The sequence below is a fragment of the Semicossyphus pulcher genome, unplaced genomic scaffold (assembly GCF_022749685.1).
Source record: "Semicossyphus pulcher isolate SPU_LCO1_2020_fin unplaced genomic scaffold, fSemPul1.0.p SCAF_1, whole genome shotgun sequence".
NCBI classification, from domain to species: Eukaryota; Metazoa; Chordata; class Actinopteri; order Labriformes; family Labridae; genus Semicossyphus; species Semicossyphus pulcher.
Window position 1 is genome coordinate 28,901,617 of NW_027211603.1, and position 24,740 is coordinate 28,926,356.

At 42.7% G+C, this 24,740-nt stretch overlaps 1 protein-coding gene across 1 annotated transcript in view; it reads right to left on the reverse strand.

The window, feature by feature from the left end:
• ntrk3b (neurotrophic tyrosine kinase, receptor, type 3b) overlaps positions 1-24,740 on the reverse strand; it is a 229,834-nt gene that overhangs the window by 118,937 nt on the left and 86,157 nt on the right. The window contains exon 4 of the mRNA XM_069657671.1: positions 17,565-17,633. Within this exon, the coding sequence (XP_069513772.1) occupies positions 17,565-17,633 (69 nt within the window). The remainder of the gene's footprint in view (positions 1-17,564; positions 17,634-24,740) is intronic.

The following is a 24,740-nucleotide window of genomic DNA, read 5'->3' on the forward strand; positions in this document are numbered from 1 at the left end:
ACAGGCACAGATAAAATATATACTGCATTGTAGCTGGCGCGCTTTGATCTCGGCTTGAATGCTCTGCCTCCTCTCCTTATGTTGTTGTCAGGAATTATTTTAGCTTTTAAATCCTGTGTGTTTAATAAATCGCCTTATTTGGCACGTTTCACAGCAGCGCCTCAGATCTCAGGCTGAGGGGTGCGCTGCCTGTGATGCCTGGCTTTGTGGCGATGCGGACTTAGATGCTCTAGGTGACAGGTTACTTACATTACAATACAATGCAACCAGATGTGAATGTATATTTACTCATACGTATGTTGCCAGTTGTAAGTTAGCTTTATTTCCAATGCAATTAGGAGGGTTAATTAGCAAACGGCATTATTATGTGGAGATGAATCAGGAGGTTCAGTACTGTCACGCTCGCTATGTGGGAGCCAAGGTCAGTGCCAGAGTCAGACAGCTTCCACAGGGTCAGGACTCCTCGTGGGCTGGCACAGAAATCGGTATCTTTAGTTTTTGTGTGTGTGTGTGTGTGGGCCATGGCCTGGCTCAAAGCAGTGCAAGGAGTTTTCAGCTCCTATGTTGAGTTGAGTCATAGTTTGGGCTAAAATCATATTAAGTTCTGGTGAAATGGAGCTATGCCTACGAGCTAGTTCAGGCAGGCAACTTGAGCTGCACAGATTTCACACACCTGTGCATTCTCCACGATCACCTGACAAACACTTCCTCCCAATTTGGCGTCTATTTAAGCTGTAAGACTTCCGGTCCCTCTCTCTCTCTCTCTCTGCTCTGTCATTGCCACCGCTGCCCCGCACCAGTACAGCGCAGTAAACAGAGCGAACATTTAAAAAGATACGACTCATTCTTCATTTCAGAAGCCTCAAACATGGGGCGAAGATATAGCCATGTGTGCCCAGGTGGAGAATCATCATCCTCTGCCGTAGCCATCATTACCACCACTAAAGGAACCGCCTGATCTGAGCGACGTTTGCTTTGAGTTTACTCTACGTTCAACCATGGAGACGCTCGAGGTACAGGTACGACAACACCACTTCGACAAACCACACACAGAACTACACAAACAGTTTATTGTCTTTGGGGATTTTAGAAAAGAAAGTTCATCAGCTGACTTCAGAGCAAAAGTAGCGAGTAACGAGAACATTCATAGAAATGTAGTTTCCCCCAAAAATAATACTCAAGTAAAGAACAGATACTCAAAAAATGTACTCAAGTACATTTACTTCATTACTGTCCACCCCTGGTGAGGAGTGATGAGGTCAGAGCCGAGACACCAAACACAAGCTCTGCTGCTGCAATAAACATGTCAAAGTATCACAACATGAGTTGTCTGACTGAACAGACAAAAGAACAAGCTGTGTTGTAGGCATGAAGTATGCCTCCAATTTAGATACATACATTTACATTTTGCGCTCACATGAAAAAACATTAGTCAATGTGTAAACAATTCAGTATACTGTATTTTTGTGACTGAATTGTGTACATTTTAAACTAATCTTTATAAATCTATTTCTATTTAATTATAGTGCAGTTGTGCATAACGAAATGTTGCATCTTTAGCGTCATACAAGATTCACATAATTCAGTTTCAGGTGTACATCTGAAATTAAAGTACTTATCGATAAATATCATGTTCATTACAAAACATTTTTACTGTGTGAGTGACTTTCCCTTCAATTCCTCCAAACCCGTATCTTTAAATGATTCCTCTTTCAGAGAAGAGTGCTCCAACAAGAGGGAACTTTCAATTTGTCACAGTCTATTTTTTGACTTGAGAAGTGAAATCACTTCAGATATTTCCTGGCAGTAGTCAGGGTCACTCTGAAGAGGATTTCACTGAAAACTACACCAAACCTTCTAAGTGACGGTTTTCACGGGGATTCGAGTAAAAAAGGATTTGTGTTAATGGTTTGTAGTTTAAAGGTGACTTTCCCTGAAGTGACTTTAGATTTCACACGGTCAAAGTCAGGGTTGTCCTGCATGTGATTCCAGAGGGATCTTCAGTCAGCCCAGGGGTATTAAACTATAAAGCAATATGCTCCAATACTCCAACAATGCATTTCTTTCTTCTCAAAACTGTACAATGGCTTAAAATTAATTTTTCTGTCATAAAAGTGCATCTGAGCAGAAATCCATTTGGACGTTCAGCATTGTAGTCATTTTTTGATAAGTGGATGTGAATTGACATTTACTTTGTTTATTCAAGGCCGCCTACAGTAAGATGACTTCATTCAAGTGCCTGTACTCAGTATCAGAACAACTTAATATCTGCGTTACCATGACTTTTTCTTTTGCATCCACACGGCTCACAAGCTGTGCTACCTATTTCTGTTCTGCCCTCTCCACATCGAGTCCCCTGAGCGATTCATTATGGCTCTAAATAAACTGCATTACCCAGGGGGCACTACATGATGCTCACCTGTTCCCTTCATCGCCTTCTGCTTCCTGTTTCTGTCAGTTGCTAGTCTAGCTACCCTTACATTAACCTTACAATACAAGAACACAACCAAACACACAATGACCCAACAAAGTCAAATCCTATATCCATCGCTAAATGCTAGTAAATGCTAATGCTAATGCTAGTAAGCTTGTACAACACGCCTCCTCTGATATATGTGGAGTCACCTCGTTTCTCCACCCCCCGAGCAGAGCTCTCTCTTTCAGGCTGATGACTTCATCAAAGCAAACACCAAAGCTGCTGTAGAAGGCCTGAGGGACAAACTGGACATGGAGCACGGTGATGCAGAGATGCTCAGTTTGTGAGACACACTGAAAGTGGAGGGAAGAGAGAGTATCCAAGGGCTTTCAGCAGGAACACAAGGAACTAAAGGCCTGATCCTGGCCTGATGACTTCATTGCACCACACACTGAAGCTGGACTAAAAAGTCAATTATTTTTTATTCTACTGAAATGTTTGTCCTCTTGGCGAAATCAATGTATGTTGCAGACATCAGCTATAACTCCAACGATCATTTATAACCTGCAGAAGATTCAGGATGTATTGCTTAATGATTTGCTGACACCGGCTAACACACGCCAACTTAAACAAGCAGGGCACTGGCTCTTATTTTAGCCCACTTTAAGCTCAACGTATTGAAAAGTAATTCATATACCCCTCCAGACAGGAAGTCCACACACTGTTTTTACACAAGGCAACGTTTCATTACTGCATGAACAAAGTCCAAACTGCAGCCGGCTCCGACTGCTCTCTCACTGAGATCTGTCAGGGCAGGACTTTACATTCATAAAAATGTAAACACCGGTGATTCCTCCATCCAAAACTGCTGCTCATTCCTCATATGTGCCAGCTTGAACACCGGCTCTATGCTTCACAGCTTGAGTGTTCAGTTAGTATTTGAAAAGCCAGTGGATAAGAAAAAGTTGGTGTTCACTGAGCTATGCTGCCTGCTGATAGTGTTTTTATGGAGAAACATTCACAGCTCCATTGGCTCTCAACCCAGGACAGCGGTCAAGCTGCTCTGGTTTTACACCCCGCATGGTCACAGAGAAAAGTTGGGACTGACTGCACACAGGGACCCAATCCAGCTGTGATAGCGGCAGCTTGTTAGAGAGCACTGATGCTGTATGGTTTCTGGTACTTATCATTAAAGATGCACTGAAAAGCTTAAACTCTGTAGTGGTATAAAGTGACTGTTCACAGAAGTCTGATCTGCAAACATATTGTAGCTGTTCAATCTGGAGTTTTAATTGCTAATGCAAACCGTAATATTTCCTGTTAATACTCCTTCAAATTAAAAGCCATGGAAAGTGAAATCTGTTGCTTACAAACAGGGCAAAAGAAAAAACTTATAATCAGGGCTGCTCATACAGGAGGAAGAAGGGGAACTCTTTCTGGGCACTAGGGGGGCACATAGAGGACAGCAATAACCTTGTTTAACATAAATATAAGCCATTAAAACAACATTTTAATGTGATTATAAATACTCACCATTCGTAAAACAGCAAAAAATTATACTTTATTTATTGTTGCTTATATTTTGGCTGGGGGCTGCACAGTGGTGCAGTGGTTAGCACTGTGGTTTGGATGTAGGGGGCCTTTCTGTGTGGAGTTTGCATGTTCTCCCCGCTCATGCGTGGTACTCTGGGTACTCCGCCTTCCTCTCACAGTCCAAAGAAATGCTCGTTAGGTTTATTGGTGACTCTAAATTGCCCGTAGGTGTGAGTGTGAAAGGTTGTCTGTCTGTCTGTCTGTCTGTCTGTCTGTCTGTGGCTCAGTGGTAGAGTCGGTCGTCTCTCAATCAGAAGGTTGGAGGTTCGATCCCTGACTGCAACAGTCACATGTCGAAGTGTCCTTGGGCAAGACACTGAACTCTGAATTGCTCCCGGTGGCGTAGAAAAGTGCTATATAAGTACAGTCCATTTACAATTTTTCTCTATGTGTCAGCCCTATGATTGATTGGTGATCAGTCCAGGGTGTAACCTGCCTCTCACCCGATGACAGCTGGGATAGGCTCCAGCCCCCCCACGACAGTGAACAGGATAAACGGTATAGATAATGGATGGATGGATGGATGGATGGATGGATGGATGGATGTGTTGCCTGATTCAAAGCGTAAACCCCCATTCCTTAAAATGGCAGGAGTCATTTCCTAGGCTATGAAAATCTCAGGACCTTAGAGGGCCACACATGACCTTAACCCAGGCTAGCTATATTGGAGTAAACACACCACACCAGGACTAGTGCATAAGAAACAATCAACAGCCAGGAGGCTAACATTACAGGTAACTAACCAGGAGATAGCTGGCGGCAGTGAAGGCAGCACCACTACCACTGCACACCACTGAGAAGAAGAATCATGTTGATTAAAGATAAGACTTTCTTAATTTAACTGCAACACTAAAATATGAACCCACTTCAACTTCTGAGGATGATCATGATGTGATGCCTGTACCTGTGCCAATGTAGCCCCGGTAACTGAGTAAGCGCATGTGATGATAAATCAGATTTGGGGACGGTCCATTCACTGGACCTTTCAGGCGCTGACTACAATTGATATTAATTAGGGAAAGTAAATATTCCTACAACAATAAACCGATGTTTGGGTGACCTTTGGCCTTTGGCTGTGATAGTTTTACAGAATCTGTCAGACCATTGAAAGGGAAAAGCAACAGAAGATGGTTAATAGTCATTTGACACCTAAACATCACATGTGAACCTGTTGGATTTCCCGATGTAAAACCACCGGCGTTATAAATACAAAGTTAGAGCCCCTTTGCAGCCATAACAGCCTCCACTCCTCTGGGAAGCCTTCAGCTAGATTTTACTGTGTGTGAGAGAATTTGTGCCAAAGGAGCATTTGTGAGGTCAGGCACTGATGTTGGACGAGAACACCTGGCTCGCTATGTGGTTCTTATTCCTCCCAAAGGGGTTCAGTGGGGTTGGGGTCAGGGCTCTGTGCAGGCCAGTCCAGCTCTTTCACAACAAACATGTCAAGCCATGTATTCATGTAGCTAGCTTTTGGTACAATAACACGATCTTTAAAGTTGGATGTGTCTTCAACCCTAGCTTCGCCATGGAGGCATAAACCATATCTATGTCTACCTAATGGTTCAGATGAGGATCTTTTTCCTAGCACTTGTAGCTTTAGCATCATTCTTGTAACTCTTCTTTGAAATGTATGTAGCCACCATTGACTTATTTCTGAGCTTTTTTCAGTCTTCTTTTTTTAGAAAAATATCAGCTAGAAACATTAAAAAAGTCAGCTGGACACGGAGTTGTCAAACAACGTTTTTAGCGTTAGCATACGCTAGCTAACTACAGCTAATAAAGTCTGCTAGCGACTGTCATCATTTCAGCTGACAAAATCCACTCTCTTTGCAAAAGTTGCTTTTGTTTTCTTTTGTGTGAAGTTTATAAAAACCATTGTTGAAATGTCTAAGAAGTGTGAGCGGTAAATCTGCCACCGTTATCATTGTTAGCTGAGTATGCGCCATGCTAGGGGTGACAGATTGACAGGCGAAGCAGCTGAATTAATGGTATAGTCTTCGTTTATGATGCTGCTGCTATATTGAATGGTATGTTGTGCTATAATCAGATCACTCTATATGTTGCCGTTCATCTCTGATGCAAAGCACTCATTGCTGCGGTGTTCCTGCACTACGCTTCCCATAGATCACTTGTCAATCAAACAGTGTGGCCAGTGCTGTCATTATTGTTATCGCGTGGAGAGGAGATAATCTAGCTGTCATGCCATCAGATTGGCTTCTACAGTCTTGAAGCAGTTGATTGACAGTCAGCCATCTTTTCACAGGCTGAATAAACAGATGTAGCCGTGAACTGGTCTCTTTTTTACTGCATGTTTTCTTACATCACTGCTGCTCTGTTGCTCCCCCTCTGTCAGAAATGTCAAATTATGCTCAGTTTTCTTTGCACAGCAGGAGGTGGAGAGATTAGAGTTTGGGGAAATAATAGTACGAATCAATCAAGGGGGAATAAATTCAGGAAAAATAGAGTTGACTCAACCAATGTCAAATGTAATACCCTGCACGTCAGTAAGAGCTGTTACAACACGAGCACTTTCCCCTGATCCAGCTAAATTCAGCACTAGGTGTGTAACTCTGCTTCACAACACCCCCAGTTCTCGTTTCACTGGCTCCATCCCTCTAACGCTGTATCTCCTGCTGCTGGCATGGAGAAAGGTTGGCTGCAAACAAATAAATCACCACTTTGTCCCATCATTGCTCTTCTGTGAGGTTGTACCCACTCAGCCAGTCAGTGTCCCCTCAGGCTCTCTCTCTCTCTCTTTTTCGGGGGCTGAGGGGCCAGACCTGACTGTGGCTTATCGACAGCACCACCTGCACCGCAATCATGTAGAGGAGAGGGGACACCCGAGTCAGGTCAGGGGAGGCTCCAAGAAAAATGGACAAAGTGAGACGGAGTGTCAGGCAATTTTTTCTTCACAGTCAAATATTCGAGCAGGGACTGCTCGGATACCTGAGGTAGGAGGAGAGGTGTTGCTTAGGTGGCCTATGTGTCAGTTTGTGGTGTCTATTCAGGATGGGTGATACAACAATGTTTTACTCTCTATTTGAAATCTGATAAGACAAAAAAAACCTCACAATTAAAACCCTTCAAATATGGCAGCTTGGTTTGTGGCCCAAAGCTTCAAAATATGAAGTATCAATTTGGCACTTGCAGGGGTCAGAAGTCAAGATAGCAGTAATATATGTGCAATGTTTTCTAGTATCCTAGTTCTGTTACTGTGGAGGTGGGCATGGCTGGCATGCAGCTGCAGGAGGGAGAAGTGTGGAGGTGGCTCAGGAGAGCAGCGCCAGGTGAGTTGATTGGCACAGCTGGTGCCCGGTAGCTAATTTGCTCTCCCCTTTTTATTTAGTAGCGTGCTGGACCTCGGGTGCGCTTCCACACATGAGGAAGGACGAAACGTCGACAGATGAAGTTCATAATGTTTTGTTGAACTGTTAAACTGTTTCCTGAGTTGGAGGTCGGGCCGGTGTGCCAAGGAAGCTGGGAGAGAGAGCAATCTTTGTGTTATACTGTGTGGAGTTGTATAAGACAGTAAAAAAGTATAAACTGTGAGTGATCCGCCTGCTGTGTTTGTGTGTGCGATGGGGAGAACTCATGGTGGCATAAGACGTGCTGCAGTTATATATTAGTGGTGGGAACTTGCAATGTGATACGCAATACATGGCCCACAGCGGTGGACAGTAACAAAGTAAATGTCCTTGAGTACTGTACTTACAGTAAGTACATGTTTTTGAGTATCTGTACTTACTTGTGTATTATTTTTGGGTGAAAATTATGTCTTTTGCTCCTCTACATTTGAAAGACAAATGTTGTACATTTGACTTTTGACATTTCTATGAATGTTCTTGATACTCGCTACTTTTGCTCTGAAGTCAGCTGATTAATTTTCTTTTTCAAAGACAATAAACTGTGTTGTTGAACGCTGAGCAAACGTCACTCAGATCAGGCTGTTCATTTAGTGGTGGTAATGATGGCTACAGCAGAGGAGGATGATGATTCTCCACCTGAGCACACATGGCCATGTCTTCAGCCCGTGTTTGATGTTTTTGAGATGAAGAATGAGTCGTATCGTTTTAAATGTTCGCTCTGTTTACCTCTGCTCAAAATCTTCACGGCCTGTAAAAAATTGCATTACTATTATTGTTCCTATTATTTTAGAGCTGCAAATCTGGAAATCTGCAGCATGTGAGTTTAATAATGTAAATATGTTTTCTACATAAATATAACGTAGCAGAATGTTCACCCGTGTATTCTTGTTTGAACCCATGCTTTGTGAAAATACGTTTTGAGATTTTTTTTTTTAAGTACTTTGAATACTGAGGTGTTATTAAAAACAAGTACTCCTGTACTTTAACTCAAGTAATAATTTGAGAATTGTGGTTTGTGCAACTAAAGTATTAAAACACAAACCAGCTGACAGAAAGCGCGTCCTTTATGAGCCCATTACATACAATAGTGCAGCTCTCGACATAAGTCACTACACACACGCTGCTCTTCTGTCATACAGCAGGTGAAATGTTCACTTCATCCACACACACACCAGGCTTCTGTTTTTAGCAATGAACCTCTAAAAATCCTCCGTGCACTACCTGCTCGGCACCCAGTGACAGACGGAGTGAGTGTGGGGACTAGATGGTGAACACAGTGAAGCACTGAGCTGCTCAGAGCCAGACATGTTTCTCTGCAGCTGTTAGATACCAACACGACATTCATCCAGTGGCTCCTGGCTTCTGGGTGTATAAATAGGCCCCTGTTTCCACTGAGTGCTGGCCCATTAAATCCACTGTAGATGCAATACACACTGAACGAATGCACTCTACCTTTGTCTGACCTTTCTTGTGATCTTATTTTCTTAAATGACTCAGCTTACACATCATCATTCTTACACATAACCAGACCCTGCAGCGGCTCGGGGCATCTACCAGACTTCCAGCTCTGATTACCGGCCAAATGTTTCACTCACCGATGAAGCCTCGACTGTCACGCACATGTCAAGTCTCACAGCTTCCTCTCTTTACATGTGCTCATTTTGCGACTTTGTTACAGACATCTTTGCTTTAGTTACATTTATGTAACTCAGATAGTTTAGACTGACTCATATCAAAAGTAAAGACACTCCAACACACATCAAATATATTTTTTTTTATGTGACTAAATCAAAGCCCGAGCAAGGTTAGTTTATATAATGGCCGATTCTTACAATAATGCATCCACTGCGGCTTGGAGGAAGATTGAAGGCCGCACTGTTGAGCTGATGAAATTTCTGCTGCCGTCATGTAACAGAAACGAGCTCTCCATCTGTAATCTTTACTGTAGATGTGTTTTGCATGTCTAATGCGCTGCAAAGTCACACCAAGCACCATTTTCTCTGGATAATGAAATAATTTCTGTGAAAGCGGTTGTCATGTTGGGCTGTCACTTAATGCAATCATGTAAATTTAGTTTTTCTGACCGTTCTTGGAGAAACATAATTAATTCTTACATGTAAACATCAGCATCAAAATCATACAACGTTTAACACGGCGGTTAATCACACTAATGTGGATTTAATGTTAACAATATAAGGTGTCAGTAAGTTACCTTGCATGTTGAATAAACCTGTTAACTGAGCACTCCAACCGTGCGTAACAAAAGAGAAAATAACCACTCAGAGCCTGATTCACTAAAGGATTGCATGGCTTTTGCGCCCGCTGCACCTGTGCAAAGCAGAGGGCACACGCAGAGGGCACACGCAGAGGGCACACACAGAGGGCGTCTCCGTCTCCGTCTCCGTGCTCCGGTGCTGTTTGCACGTATTTAAATGAGTCATTATGCAAACATTCGGGGTAAATGTTTCCCCTTTCAAATGAGCCTTGTGGCAAAAAGCACCTAATTCACAAACGGCAGCGCTAACAGCACCGCACAGTTAGAGGGAAAATATTAACATCTCGAGGGAGCTGGTGGTAACTGGTAGCGGCTGTCACGCTCTGAGCTTTCACTGATCATGACGACAGTTCCACCTTTTCCGTAAATAACATTTTGTTTTTATTATTATAATCGGAAGATCAATCAGTCCGGGCCTGTGCGAAGCTCAACCCCGGTACACACTTTGTCCACGTGTGGAGCCAGTCTGGAGCCGTTACGCATGACTAGGATCTGGGCGAGCTGCTGCAGAGGACTTGCTCATTAAATGAAGCTGCGTTACAGAGTGAAACTAGTAAACACCTGTCGAGTCTGGACTTTACAATAAACTGTTAAAGAGCTACCCCTCCTCTCCCTGCTCATCATAGATCTGTGGATGGAGTTGAGATCCGTCAGCATGCGGCTCAGTTAATACCTGAGAGCGCAGCACGGCGCAGCAGAGAGTGGAGGTGCAGACAGCTTCTCTCCACAATCACACACAAAACAAGAGCAAACTGCACGGAGCTGTGAAACTCTATGACCGTGTTTGCGCTTGAACATCATCAGTGCAATTTGCTTTGTGAATCCGACCTTGAGACGGAGCAGAAATGATGCGCAATTTATGGTGCTATTAGCGGCCACAATTCATTCTAATCCTCCCCTTGAATGTAGTTCGATTAACTACCCAGCATTACACACTTGCTTTTTAATACAAAGAACCTGCACCGACATAAAGCCACAATGACAGCTTACCAGTGAGTGCTATTCACAGGCAGCAGATATTGGCTGGAAGAGCGCCTACTGTAAACTCCCATCAGGATAAAATGGTTTGGACGTGTATTGTTATTGAAGGTAAAGGCCTTGTACTTGTATACTATCATAATAATAGAAAATAGTGATAATCAGCACAGTTATATGTCTTTCCAGATTGTAGCAGGCGGTCAGGGTTTGAAGCTGACCTCTTTCATGACGAGGCCACAGCTGCCCCCAGTCCAGTCCTTTCCACTGCATTTAACAGTTTCCTCCTGCAAGTCAGACTTTGAAGTTTTTCCAGAGTCACTGTACATGTCATGTATTTCACTAAGAGTTTGCCCCGATTACAATTGGGCCCTAATAAAAGGAAGGTTAAAATTGAGTAATTTACCTGTCATGCAGCTCTTGGAAAATGTAATGTTTAATTCATCCTAATCCACTGGCAGTCATATCAGAAGATTACAGGTTTGATCTGTTCATATTTCATCCATATTCAAAGAAAAATCCATTTTGCAGTGAGAGGCGTAAATGTTTGACTTTGCGTCGGCCCCTGCTTTCCAGAGAGCCGGGATTAAAGAAGTGCTAACAGAATAAAGGGATTGGTGATGCACATTGCCTCGGGCGCATCGCTTCAGTTGCTAAAGACGGAGAATATTTTACTCTTTTTGTGGACCAGACAGAATGAGCTTCCTCGAAGACGGCGCTATCTGTGACTGCCGCTAACTCCTGCTTCATATAATCTCCAGTAATATCGCCCTGAAAGCCTCAGCAGCAGATTTAGCATTTAGCCGCCACATTCGCCCTGCTGCTGTCGTTCTCAGGCCTGTGATTGGCCGGGCCGCGCGGCACACTGCAGCAGCTCTGCTCCTCTGGCTAAAGGGCACGCAGACAAAGAGGCAGAGCCGATTATCTGCGTCTCTTCCAGAGGCAGCACACAGCAGACGTCTATTGTAGAGCTTCATTGTGATGTTGGGGCCTTTTCACAGGAGCCACAAAAGACTTCAGATTATTGAGATCTCACTGATAGTATTGTCATTGTCACTGATATTAAGATACGGCAGGAGTGTGAAATATCTGTGCAACCAACCTGCAAAACAAAGGACACTGTTTTGCAGCTACACTTCAGTAGGTGTGATAAGGAGCGACTGAGAGGAGAAAAACAGACTTAATGTACACCGACTGATGGGGAGTCGTTTTTCCTCTTCTCTGTTAACTGTTGCCTCATCACACAGGTAGTCTGAGTCTTACTGTGGAGGGGATTTAGCACAGGAACGCACTCAGTGGTTGTTTGAGGTGAGCGAGGAAGTCATGTTTCACCTTAAAGTAGCAGCGACAATGATTCTTTAACGGTGAGACCACTATTTTTATGGAGTAAAACATGTTTCACACCTAATCTATCATGTGTGAAGTCACATTTTAAAGCAGGAAATGTTGCGTTTGATTCCAAACCTAAGCAATCACATCGCTCTGATTAAAGGAGCCGACAGGTTGTAAATGGTGATTCAGTAGTCAACCTTTTTCGGTCATGCACGAATAACATCTTTCAGTCTGACAACTCACATGTGTAATGGTGTGACATGTTTCTTGCTGCTGCAGAACATAGCTTGTGTTTGGCGTCTCGGCTCCGACCTCATCACTCCTCACAGATTTATTTTACATGCAGAAGTTTGAGGAGTGATGAGATAATATCTTAAACCCGTCTAGCCTGCAGGTGGATGCTGGTGTGGTGGTGGGGCTGGAAGCATGAGCGCAGTACTGGTGCAGGGCAGCGGTGGCAAAGACAGAGCAGAGGGAGAGACCGGAGATCTTTCAGCTTAAATCAAAACGCCAAATTGGGAGGAAGTGTTTGTCAGGTGATCGTGGAGAGTGGCGCATGTCAGGTGTGAAATCATTGCAGCTCGAAGTGCCTGCCTGAACTTTTTGAAGGCGTCGCTCCATTCGCAACAGTGTCCACATTACAACACTCTGCAAGCTAGTGTTGTAGTTCCTGGTCTTAATCATGAGACTATAGCCTATAACTGATGGTTTCTGTCTCGTCTCGGGCTCGATCGGCATACCTACGCCATCTCAGACAAAGATGGCGAAGGACTTTATTTCAAGACCTACGGGGATATCTTTAAATTGTGTATGAATTTACATGATTTATAACATCATTACTGTGATTGGATACAAATCATCCTGCATGGAAAAGAGTGGAAAATTCTCAACCATAAAATTAACTTCTGAAATGCCTTTTGATTCTTATATCAAGACATTTTTTAATACTCTTATAAATACACATACATAGTGTTTATGCCACAAAACGAGGTGGGGTGAATCAATCAGCTTTTATATAGTACCAAATCATAACCAAAGTTATCTCATGACACTTTACAAAAAGAGCAGGACTAGACCGTACTCTTTATGTTATTTAAAAAGAGACCCAACATGAATCCACCATGAGCAGCACATTTGGAGTGATGATGGCAGAAAAACTTCCTTTTTACAGGCAGAAACCTCGAGCAGAACCAGACTCATGTCGAACAGCATCTGCCTCGACTGGAGTGAAAAGAATTCTTGTTTTCTTAGGATGTTTTGTTGGAAATGTGGATCTTCTGATTCGAAGGTTCCTCATGTTATTGTAAGAGTGCACTGGTCTAGTCTTGGCCGGACTCAATCACTTGGTCTTGTCTCGGTCTTAATACACTTTGGTCTTGGTCATGACTGAGTTAAGGTGGTCTTGCCCACAGCTCTCGTGGAAGCCCCTTGAAAGTAGCTTTAATTACCAGTGTAATGAATCTGTCTACCTTAATGAAATACATAACAAAACGTATCAGAAAGACGTTATTTTAATGGTTCAATGGGCCAACGGTTGAGTCCCAAGCTTGAAATGCTTGTACGTTTCACAGCAGGTCACCTTTATCGTGTTGCAGCTTTGAAATTGGTGCTCTTTCATTGTTCAAAAAATGTAATACAATTACAACACCAGAGCCTACAATGACTGAGATAACAGGGTGTCACGACAGCACCGGGGCACAGGACCCCGCTCTACCTTCCTCACATAAAGCACAAATTATTTCAGCTGGTTTCATCTGCCTCTATTTACATCATATCAGTGCGGCTCAGCAGCACGGGTGGGCACTTATCATTGATAACGCATTGTGTTTTACTCTAATAATTAAAGGCAATGGCCGCACGGTGGCCGCGCTTCATTTGGCGTGATTGAATGGTTGGCACTCGGCGAGCTTAACGTGGTTAGGGCGAGCACGAAGACACGCTGAAGAAAGTAATGATGTCAGGGCCGTGTCGAACTCTGCCTATGATGGAGTGACTCATTTCCTCTCTGCGAGGCCTGATTCCACATGGCTTCCTTCCTGCAGAACGCCTTGGCCCTCGTCTGTGCCGCCACGCCACTCCAACTGACACCTCTTAACCAAACACACCAAATGGAATAGACAGAAAGCCTCACTCCTCATCAGCATTCATGTGGAAACACAGGCGTCACCCCAGCCCGGCTTTTCACGTAGAACAACAAAGACACCATTTGTTCACATGGAAGAAGGTTACTTAAGGATAAATAAGGTTGGACAGCAGCACATTCTGTGATCCTGAATGGAAAGGGTTAATTATAGGAACGAGCTGGTTAATTTAGTTTGCTGCGTGTGATGTCGAGGAATGTGAGGTTGTTTAACAATATAACTCTCACACTGTACTCTCCACTGTCCCTGCAGGCTGCATGGCCCTGATGTGTTTTTCTTCTTGCATAAAAATGTGAAATTAAAGCTGCACGGTAAAATATATTCAGCAGTGCAAAAGAAACCACGAGGTATTTTTATGATCAGCCTGTGATACATCATAATAGATTAAACTATTCAGGAGAATAAAAATGAGTTATACAATCTAATAATAACGTTTTTAATAATACAACACTCTGAAGAAACTCAGTCTGCATACTTTATACGTTCACTTGTCATTTTTAGCCTCTTTGCTGATTGGACTTCTGGAAGAGCTTCAGATTTGAGCTAGTTCTCTATAACATGAAATAACCATGACTAAATAAGCAAAGTTTATGTTTTTAAAATCTAATTAAGTTATTTTTATGAGAGTTATACATGAGGTGGAGCTAAGGATTTAGATTTTATGTGCAGTAAAGAAGCAAAACACCAATAAATTGTGATTCCAGTGTTGCTGAATCCATCGACGTATGTGACATCACCTTTTTTCTAACTGACCTCACACGGTTCAAACCAGTGATTCATGAGAGCAGTGCTTTAATTCCCTAAATAACTAATCAAAATTAAACCTGTCAGAACACTTTGACATAATTCAGCATGATAAGACCTAACTATCAGAGGGGCTATTTTGGCATCAATTACGTACAATGGGAGCAGATGGAGACGCGTTGTCCATCTCTATATATAGTCAGCAGGGGGCGATAGAGAGGGTTTGGCTTCACTTTTAGGGAGCTGTCATGTCGTCCATCTTTTTATACAGTCTATGTTTCAAACCTAATAAATTATGTGTAAAGTAAATCGTTCGAGCAGAAGTGTGGTGTTTAATTAAAATTTTGACCAATCACACGACTTCGATAAAAACAAGTTTAATGGTGATTTTAGAAGTGAATCAGCACTTTTCCTAATTACCTTCCTGTCATATAAATGACCTCTTTTCTTAAAAGTAATTTTTATTTGTCGTAGTGTGCACATTCTGTTTTTCACAAAACACTGTGGAAGCCATTTGGGAGTCGCTTTAATTACCAATGTAATAAAGGTATGGATCTAAATGAAATAAACAAACGACTCATTGAAAACATTGTTATCTTAACAACTGTGGGGGGACTTTGGAACAGTTCCAGGCTTAAACTGTGGGTCAAGTACTGAGAAAAATGGAACGCTCTTCTGTGATATCACAAACACTGTTCCAACTTTAACAGAGAGCAGAGCATCCATGGAGGATGATGTTACTGAAAGATGAACATAAGTTTTCAGGACCTTTTAGAAAGCTAAATGTTATTGGTAACGGAGAATCTTTTCACTGTTATAAATACCTGATATTGTACATTAAAAGTTCCAAATGCTTTTTCCACCACTAAATATATAAAGTCATATTACTATTATTGTGAACGCATGGGATACAAAAGTGAGACACTGAAGGAGCAGCAGCAGCAATGAGAGAAGCTAAAGGCTAAACTAGATTTGGACAGCTGGTGGGAGAACAGAAGTAGAGAACTTCTTCAAGCCAGTGAAGAATGAAATTCACAACCAAATAACAGCACAATGAGGGATTCACAGGCCCATCTGCGTCTGATCAGGGCCCACAGCGAGATGACACTTGGTTAGCACTGGTATGGGGTCTGGTGCGAATTGCTTCCTACACAGGATGGATGAGAAGGACAGTTCTGTAATGTTGTTTGGCAGGAGGGAGGGGCGAGGAGGGTATTAACCTTCCCCTGAAAACTGTGGAGCCTCCCCCTTAGCTCCCCGTCACCCAGAAATGTTGTTCTAAAAAACTATGTATGGAATAAAGAACAGGTAATTAAGACATCCAATTGGCTCATACTGTATATTCATAGAACTAGACGACAATCTAATTTTTTTAAACCTATTGACGTTCTAGTAACTAGAGTGATGATGACCTTTGACCTTTTCTGCTAGAGGCTAAAGTTAGTCTAACAGTTAACAAATGTTAGACACATTTGGTGAAATACAATTAGTTTGTGTGTTGAAGCTATTTAGCTGATATCACTTTTTGTGAGTGGATGATGTTGGGGGAGATTGCTAATTCCAGCACCGCTAATGCTGATGTAGTGGAGGAAATCTTGTGAGGATAAAGAGGATGAAGAAGAGAACTGTCTATATGAGTTGCATTAATACTGTTCCTAGTGTGAGGAAAGTGAGCTACTTCTGTTATGTGCTGTGTGCCTCGAGCTAACGTTAGCTACAGCTGGCTAGAAGCTGCTAGCTAGCAGGGGTTGCATATTGCTGTTTCCATTGTAACGTTAGATGAATCTGCTTTACGATATCCAACTTGAGACAGTGCTGCAGTCAATGTGTACATCCACTGATAGTTTTTGTTGTTGTCATTGTGGTTATGTTAATGCGTTTGATTAGTTCATTGTAAATTTACAGAATTAATTAGCTTGCTATGCTTGCACTGCACATTTCAAGTGTACACTCAGCAGAACTTTATCTCATTTTCTGTGGTTACATTTTTTTTTATTGTTTGTTGCCTCAAACTTGATGTAAACAACCCAGCTGCCCTATTGGTTCATCCTGTGTGTGCAAAACATACAAAGTTAGCTAAACACACAAAATGAAAGACTATAGTGAGAGTGTAAGCAGGGCTTTCCCTCTGTGTGCTGTGTACAGCAGCAGGACTACCCCAGATCAGCATTGTGCCGCGCTCTCCGAGGGCCTGCCCTGCTTCTACCTCTGAAAATAGAACAATAAGGAGGCCTGCTTGAAATAGTTTTGTATCACTTCCTGCTAAAGCTCAGCTTTATAAGTGAGGAAGCAGCGGCTGTGAAAGTTCAAATGATGGACAGTGCTGACAGCCGTAATGATGTGTAAATTACCCTCGGGTCGACATCTCAATGTTCTCCCCGGTGGTGAAAGAGCAAACTCATTTAATAAACACAATGAACGCTAAAATATTCATAACAAACAGGAAAATGGGGTTAGACTCCCTCCTCCTACCACACCATTACAGCTCCTTTGTGTGGGTTAATTATGTCAACAAATGATCACAGCGCCACTATACCGCCTATAGGTTCGGTCTCTTACACGTGCTCAGACAAATGAGACGGTTTGTTCAACAAAGACAGGAATTATAATGGCGCTCAGTGAGGACAATTTGTATTGAGGCAGATAGTGCCCGGGGAGTGGAGATAAATTGCTCTAATAAAAGACAAACAAAGAGAGAGATGAGACGGGAGGAGAAGACTTACAGCTCGGAGAGTTGGAGGTGCTGGAAGAGCTGCCATGACAGAGTGGTGAGAGGATTCTTTGACAAGTTTCTGCAGAGGAAAGAGAAAAACAAAGAGCAGGTTAAAATGGATGATTTTATGTCACGTCAGTGCTGGTTTTTGTTTTTTTCTTATATCCTTTGGATTCAGAAACCCAATTAGCAAATCTTTCCTGGGGTCATTATGACATTTCTTTCTCTGCTTTAGAGGTAAAATTACATTTCTCAGTCTTTTATGTTTTTCTTATCACAAGCCCACATCATTGTGTACTCTCATCTGCAGTGCTCTGATGTGTATCTGAAAAAGCAAGACAAATAAACTACCGGGTATCACAGTCAAATAAAATAAATTCAATCAAACTTAAATACAATAAACAGGAAAAAACACAAGCTGGGATCATACAGAGCTGCTTTATGGCTTTAAATAAGGAGTGCTATTGACAAAGAAAGGGAAAAACAGGCCCGGCTGTGTGCAGCTTCAGGCCTCAGCCAACTCAATAAAAGAAAGTTGACCGCTTTCAAGTCAAATAATTCAATAGACTTAAAGAACCCCTCCGGCTCAGGAAGCCACTAAATTCAATAAGAAATAGCCAGAACCTCCGAAGTGATTTGACCGGAACTTTGGATCCGTTTAAATATGAACACCAGGCATCCGTCTGTACAGTTATTAAGAAATACAGCATCTCTGAGGGAGGATTTACACAGCAGTTAGTCATAAAACACACTATCAGATCCTGTTATCAGACCGTGCTGCATCAGCGTGCTGTAATACATCATGGGGATAAAAGAGGAAAGCTCTATCTGATCTGCTGTTTTCTTTAATGTGGTTGGTTTTACTCGAGCATTCGCTAAATGGTTCACTTGCTTTGCACTTATTTGTGACTTTGAATGCGACACCTGGGCCGAGCTGTTCAAAAGGTTTCATCTGGATCAGAATAATCCCGTTGTCCTGCTGTTTCAAAGTAAACCTGGATTCGATGCACCTGAGCCAGATAGAGACTTTTCAAGATGACCAAATCTGCATTACCAGTGCTCTAAGTGGGACTACATTCTAGTGCAGTAAGTTGCTAATTCACCTTCCTCACGACATGAGCATTAACGATAAACACAAAAGACTGCATTTGTTGCGCTGATTAAAAAAAGACTATTATCTGTCCAAGATCTTCATCCACGATTGATTTATTACTCAACATCCTCCCCTCGCGCTCTGCCCCTCTCGTCCCCGCGAGCAGCGTTTCTACATATGCTCATCAGAGAAACACACACACACACACACACACACAGACGTCCGCTTGCACATCTCTCCTGTAAGTACATTGAATTAGGAGCGACGTCTCCTGTTGAATATGGACCTTGTTATGGTGCTGTGTTCAAGATTTTAAGTGCAGCAGTGTAGTGCCGATGTCATCAAGCACCACATCCGTTTTGTTCATTTTGACACGTGAAGTCTTTAATGACGAGGCTCCTTCACGTGCGGCCCGCATGGTGCTGTGAAATCACGGGTTAAAAAGCCGCCTAGCTGCCAGAGGTAAGCTGTCTTTCTGTGGGAAACACTGAATCACTTTAGCTGTTTGGAAATCATTTAGATTCAGGAGGGATGACTTGTTACAAGTACTGGCACTGCGTTAAACATGCTAAACACCAGGTGCTTACAGACATAGGAACTGTAAGTTATAGCTAATATACTAATAATTAATAGCAATCGCCTGTCATATCATCATCGTAATATTAAACAGTGTTATCGCACACTGCAGATTTCCCTCATACGGTGCAGGCCTTCAACATACTACATACTTTGTCCAAAGGAGGCGCTAAAATCCTCCAAATTAAAGTTCAAAGTTGATTAAAAGCAGTGATTCCCAAACTGGGGGGCGGGCCTGATGCTACGTCAAAGCCTAGGGCCCGGAGTAACGGGGGGGGGTTGGCAAGGCTCAATAAAACAATACAAGCTGTCCTGCACTGCTAGCAAAGCATGGCCAATTTTGTGAAAGGACTGCCAGGTAAACGTAAGGCTGACGATGAATCTATATGTGACAACTATTCTTCAACGGCTTCACCTGTACAACGGTGAGTAGTCGAGAGAGACCACATTGTGATGGTGTGCCTCAAAGTAGCTTTTTACAGCCCCCCCATTACGTGGTGTGTGCTATAAGTAAACACATCACGGCACGTCCGCTCCGTGAATGTTCCGTTTATGTGGCCACAGTGTTAACGAGCACCGCGGTGAGCTGCCGCTGATAACGGGAATACACTAGCCGCCTGGCGTAAGTGAGAGCCTCGATCATGCAGCCGTCATTGCGTGTGACAGTAGCAGCAGCGTCGGGTGCTTGTTTACAGGTAACAGGCGACAGACTGCTGCACAGCGGTCAGGTTTCTGTGTGCTCTGCTGAAGAGCTGCACTAATGTGATATCAGACTTTTTCTGTCGATAAGTCGAGAAAAAACAGAAAATGGCGAGTTTTCCTTTTGCACCAAGCAGCAATAAAGTAGCAGCTTTACATGTTCAGTCAATTTGTCATCGTTTGTTTACCATCGCACGTCCTGCAATGTGACTGTTGCACAATGCGCACATCGCTACTGCGATTGTTAAACGATTTGCATGTAAAAAGCTGCACACTACAGCTGAGGAATTAATAAGACCATCAGTGGTTTCACCTGTGATTGATGAAGCAACAGGCAGCAAACTTAAGGCTGTCTGATAGCGTGTGTTCGTGTATGTGGATGTATGTTTGTGTGTCGATGAGTACGGTGAAGGGCAGGGGGCCCTGCAGAAAATGTTTGGGAACCACTGCTTTAAAGTCAGTGTTGGTATTGGTGCTATTTGGTGAATTACTTTATGGGGACAAAGTCTACTTTATATATTATGTCAAAGTAGCGATATAGCAATTCAAGTGTAAAATATGAAATAAAGGTATTAACCACATCGTAAAAATGTTGTTTTGTTTGACCAGTTTTTCAGTTTGACTACATTTAGTGTCTGAAATCCAGCCTGAATCCTCCCTCTGCTAGGCTCAGGATAATCCTGATCTTTTGGATCAAAGTTACCCCAATCCTACTCAAAAGAACACAAACTGAAGGCTTTACCCAGATAAAAACCAAACCTGGATTACCTGAACTAATCCGATTTCAGAATCCTGTTTTTCATTCAAGATGTCCTTCAGTCTGTTAGCCGTAATCAAATTACTTTTGAACAACTGGGCCCTGATGTCACATGTCACATGTCTATAAGGGCAGCATTGAATCATCCACACATTACAAGTGACACATGCAGGATGTTCTATAATATAAGACAAACTGATGCATGACAAACAGGATACATAAGATGTGAACATCTGACTCATTCATATTGATTCATACGTCTGTTTGCTTTGTGTGACAAAATAATGTAAATAAAACTCAACCTCCAGCTTCAAGTGAGCAGCCGTAAATATTTACAGTGGATGAAGACTATTAATTAAAGTACAAGTTCATACTCACACACACACACACACACACGCGCGCGTGCACACTCTATAGTCTGTTAATTTGTATGGCAGACCTATTAGATACTCCTGTAACCAGAATTGTCGCCATGGCAACAGGGAGCCAAGGATGTTGCAGGTCTTTCTTATTTCCTGTGATATCACACGTACACACACGGAATCGCAGGAGCACATTCAAACACACACACACACCTGCAGAATCACACAGACGTGCGGACATACAGGTATAAGCAACAGAGGTATGTTTGCATGTAGCCGCTCTTTAAACTGGCTAAGTACTGTCACCTTGAAAAGTGTGCCTGTGCTGCTCTGGATACAGGAGGTTTGTGTGTGTGTGTGTGTGTGGATCTGTAAAGATGCTGCATGAAATTTCAAGAAAGAAAACCTGTGCTCCCAATGGGACTGTGTTATACACTGAGAGAATACATTACAGGCAGCAGGAGAGAGAGAGAGAGAAAGGAAGAGAGAGGGAAAAGGTGGGCGAGCAAACAGCAGCTCGTTAGGTGATGCAGAGCAGGGCCGCTCAACACTTACGTCAAATCACACACCTCAAAATAGACTCACATTTATCCCACTGATCTCCAAATAGACACACGTCAAACTAAAGGCCCTTAAATAGACTCTCATTACACCAAAGATCTCCGGCACTCCAACAGACACACAGAGACATAAGACCCTCAAACAGACACACGTCAGACCACAGACCCTCAGCTCACATTTATATTGTTGATTTTATGTCAGTCTCTGATCGCACGACAGCCTTCAAATTAGATTCTTGAATCGCAAAAAAGAAATTCTTTATTTCCAGAGGGACCCCTTCAAAGACCATAGAAACTACCTTCAGGGCTCCTGGAAACACTGCATGGCTTCCAGGTGTCTACACAATAGGCAGGGCCAGCATGCTACTAATGCTGGCATTAAATGGCAATAATCATAAAACCAGCAGAGGCAGTATTAAGTTTTGTAGCTGAGCTTTTACATCGTTACTGTAGTAGATAAACTGCAAAATTACAGGTTACCTTGTTCAAAGCCTGTGGAAATGTGGCTTGAAGAGGTCAAATGTATAATATGTTTGATTTATAACTGCTTGGCCCCACAAACAGCAATGAGTCATCAGTGAAGTGCAGCTTTATGTGTTTAAAGCTGCTGTGAGGAGTTTTTCGCTGGTTATGAAACAGACTGAAATGAATTCTGATGTCTCTATATGAGCTATAAAAACAAATCAAACCATCAGCAGCAAGATTGATTATTTCTATAGAGTTCTTTTTAATACCTGAAACTGCTGGCGGGGGGGGTAGGTGTCAGACGATTAGACTGCATGTTGCCTTTGTTTACATTTTCCAGGGCAAACATTTAAAGTGAGTGATACATATGACTGTTAAAGAAAGCAGGAGGAGATGTTTTGTTAAAAACCACCACTTAAGCATGTACAGGACAAAATCAGCAAAGCGATGAGAGTTACGGCTTTGTCCACAGGGGGCGCCAACATCAACACAAACCTAAACTCACACAGCAGCTTTAAGTTCTCAGAGTGCTTTTCAGTCAATATTACAGTTAGCAGTTAGCACAAACTATTTCTTGCCAAACTTATGAATGCAATGCTAAGCGATGGCTCTTTAGCGTTAGCTAGTGGCTTCAATGTCAATCACTTCAATCTTTTAATCTGATTTCAAAGATATCAATTAAATAAATGACAAAGTATTGCTTAACCTTATAACTTTATTCTCTTCCTGTCATCCTTGAACTTGATCGTTTAAGATGGTGTTTACTATTGTGCCAGTTTCTTGCATGCTTGTGGATACGATTACATTTCAGTAGTAAATGAGGCTAAAAGAATACAAGTTAGTGACTGCTTTAAAAGCAGCCTTATCTATTAAAGAGATAGTCACAGAATAATTAACACAGAAAAATAGATAAGTGAAGAGGAGAGGAGATTGGCTCGGAGGAGTGTTTTCTGAGCACAGAGTGAGACCTCCTTCACATCTCCGGCGGGAAGTGTTCTGTTTTCAAAGGTCATTCTTCGCATCTTGACAAGAGATGTCAGCTAAAATTGGATTGAGGGGGGTAAATGAATTAATAAATATATAAACAAATCAGCAAACAAGCCATCAAAGACGCTGGAATGCCAGAAGACAGGAGGTGAGGAAGGCCAAGTGCTGTGGAGAGGGCGGCCAGAGATTATTAAATTAAAAAATTAGCGGTGTAGAAAATTAATCTATTTACAAGCTAGGCAGCTCTGTTTCCAGGGCTGGAAGGACGTATAGCACACACGCATGGAAGCACACACACACATACACACACACACACACACACAGAACGACCCTCCTTCACCACTTTGACGTAGCATCAGCATCCAGTCACGGAGCCACACATCATCTCCTCAGACAGAGCTCATTTCAATGAGGAATTATAATTATGTGGTTCACATGAAACTTTCATTAGGTTAGGGTAAAAAATCTGCGGCGGATGTATCTAGGTGTTAATATTGATGACAGCGTCGGCTCCCCAGCCAGAGGGCGACCGAGTGAATGCTAAACTGAACCGGAGTGTTTGCTCCTCCGCAGAGGCGGTGCAGCTCCTCCCCCCTCCTTCTTTAATAATTCTGTTTGGCACAGATGCCATTGGGAGGGCCGGGCTACTCGAGAGGGTTGGCTAATTAGTGCAGCATCACTGGTAGCTACTGTCTGAGTGTGGGGGAGCGGGGCAGATTGACATTCAGGACCACGCAAAGGAGAGGCAGACAGCCACTGAGCGAGGTGTCGCAGCCCATCAGCAGCACGGACGTCAACACATCGAGCCATCATCTGTCACGCTAAAGAGAAGCTGCTAATGCTTACTGCAGAAACATTTACTAATTGCTTCCCCTTTCTTTGTGTTTTTGCAGAATTGTGTTGCTCATGAAGAGATTTTGTTTTTCCTGAAATGTCTCGGAGCCCTTTATGCTGTGAGTAACGTTGATGACAGTAAGCTGCAAAAACACACCTTTGAAAATGTCTAACTTGAAAATATCATGGGTGTCAATCTGCAGAGAGAGAGTTGTTTTTTTGTCTTGAAAAGCTCACATTTTAAAAGAGGGAGGTTTGCCTTGTGCAGCAGCCATGTGCAGTTCTATCAGAAATAATTATGATAATAATAAACATAAAGGTAGAATCACTGTGATGGAGGCCATGCTAGGAAACAGAGTGTGACGAATTCAGAGAACATGATGTACTTATTTTATAAAACTCTGCTTCTCTATCTCCGACAGTGGTTCAGCCTGCAGTCAAGCTCTCTGTCCAGCTTTTGTTCATCCAGAGAACACACAGAAACGAGCCTGTTTACCTGGAAACACTCTCTAAGAAGACATAGTGAACGTATTATTATTCTGCATTAGTTATGTTGATCCAGAGCCTGAGACTTCAAAGCCAAAACAGCTTATCACCAAAGCTATTCCCAAATTAAATACCCTCCTGATTTGCACAGGTTGAACTTCTCACAACCCCGAGACCCTCCTTTAGCGTGGGGTCACACATGAACAGGGAGAAATGCAGGTATGAGCTACCAATGAGATGTCTCTGCCACTCTTCTTTTTCATGTCTGCCTGATAATGCTCAGAACCTATTTCATGCTTTTCATCCCGCCCGGTGTAACCATGCGCCTCATGGTCGACTGGTCCAATGCACCAGGCGCAGACAGCGT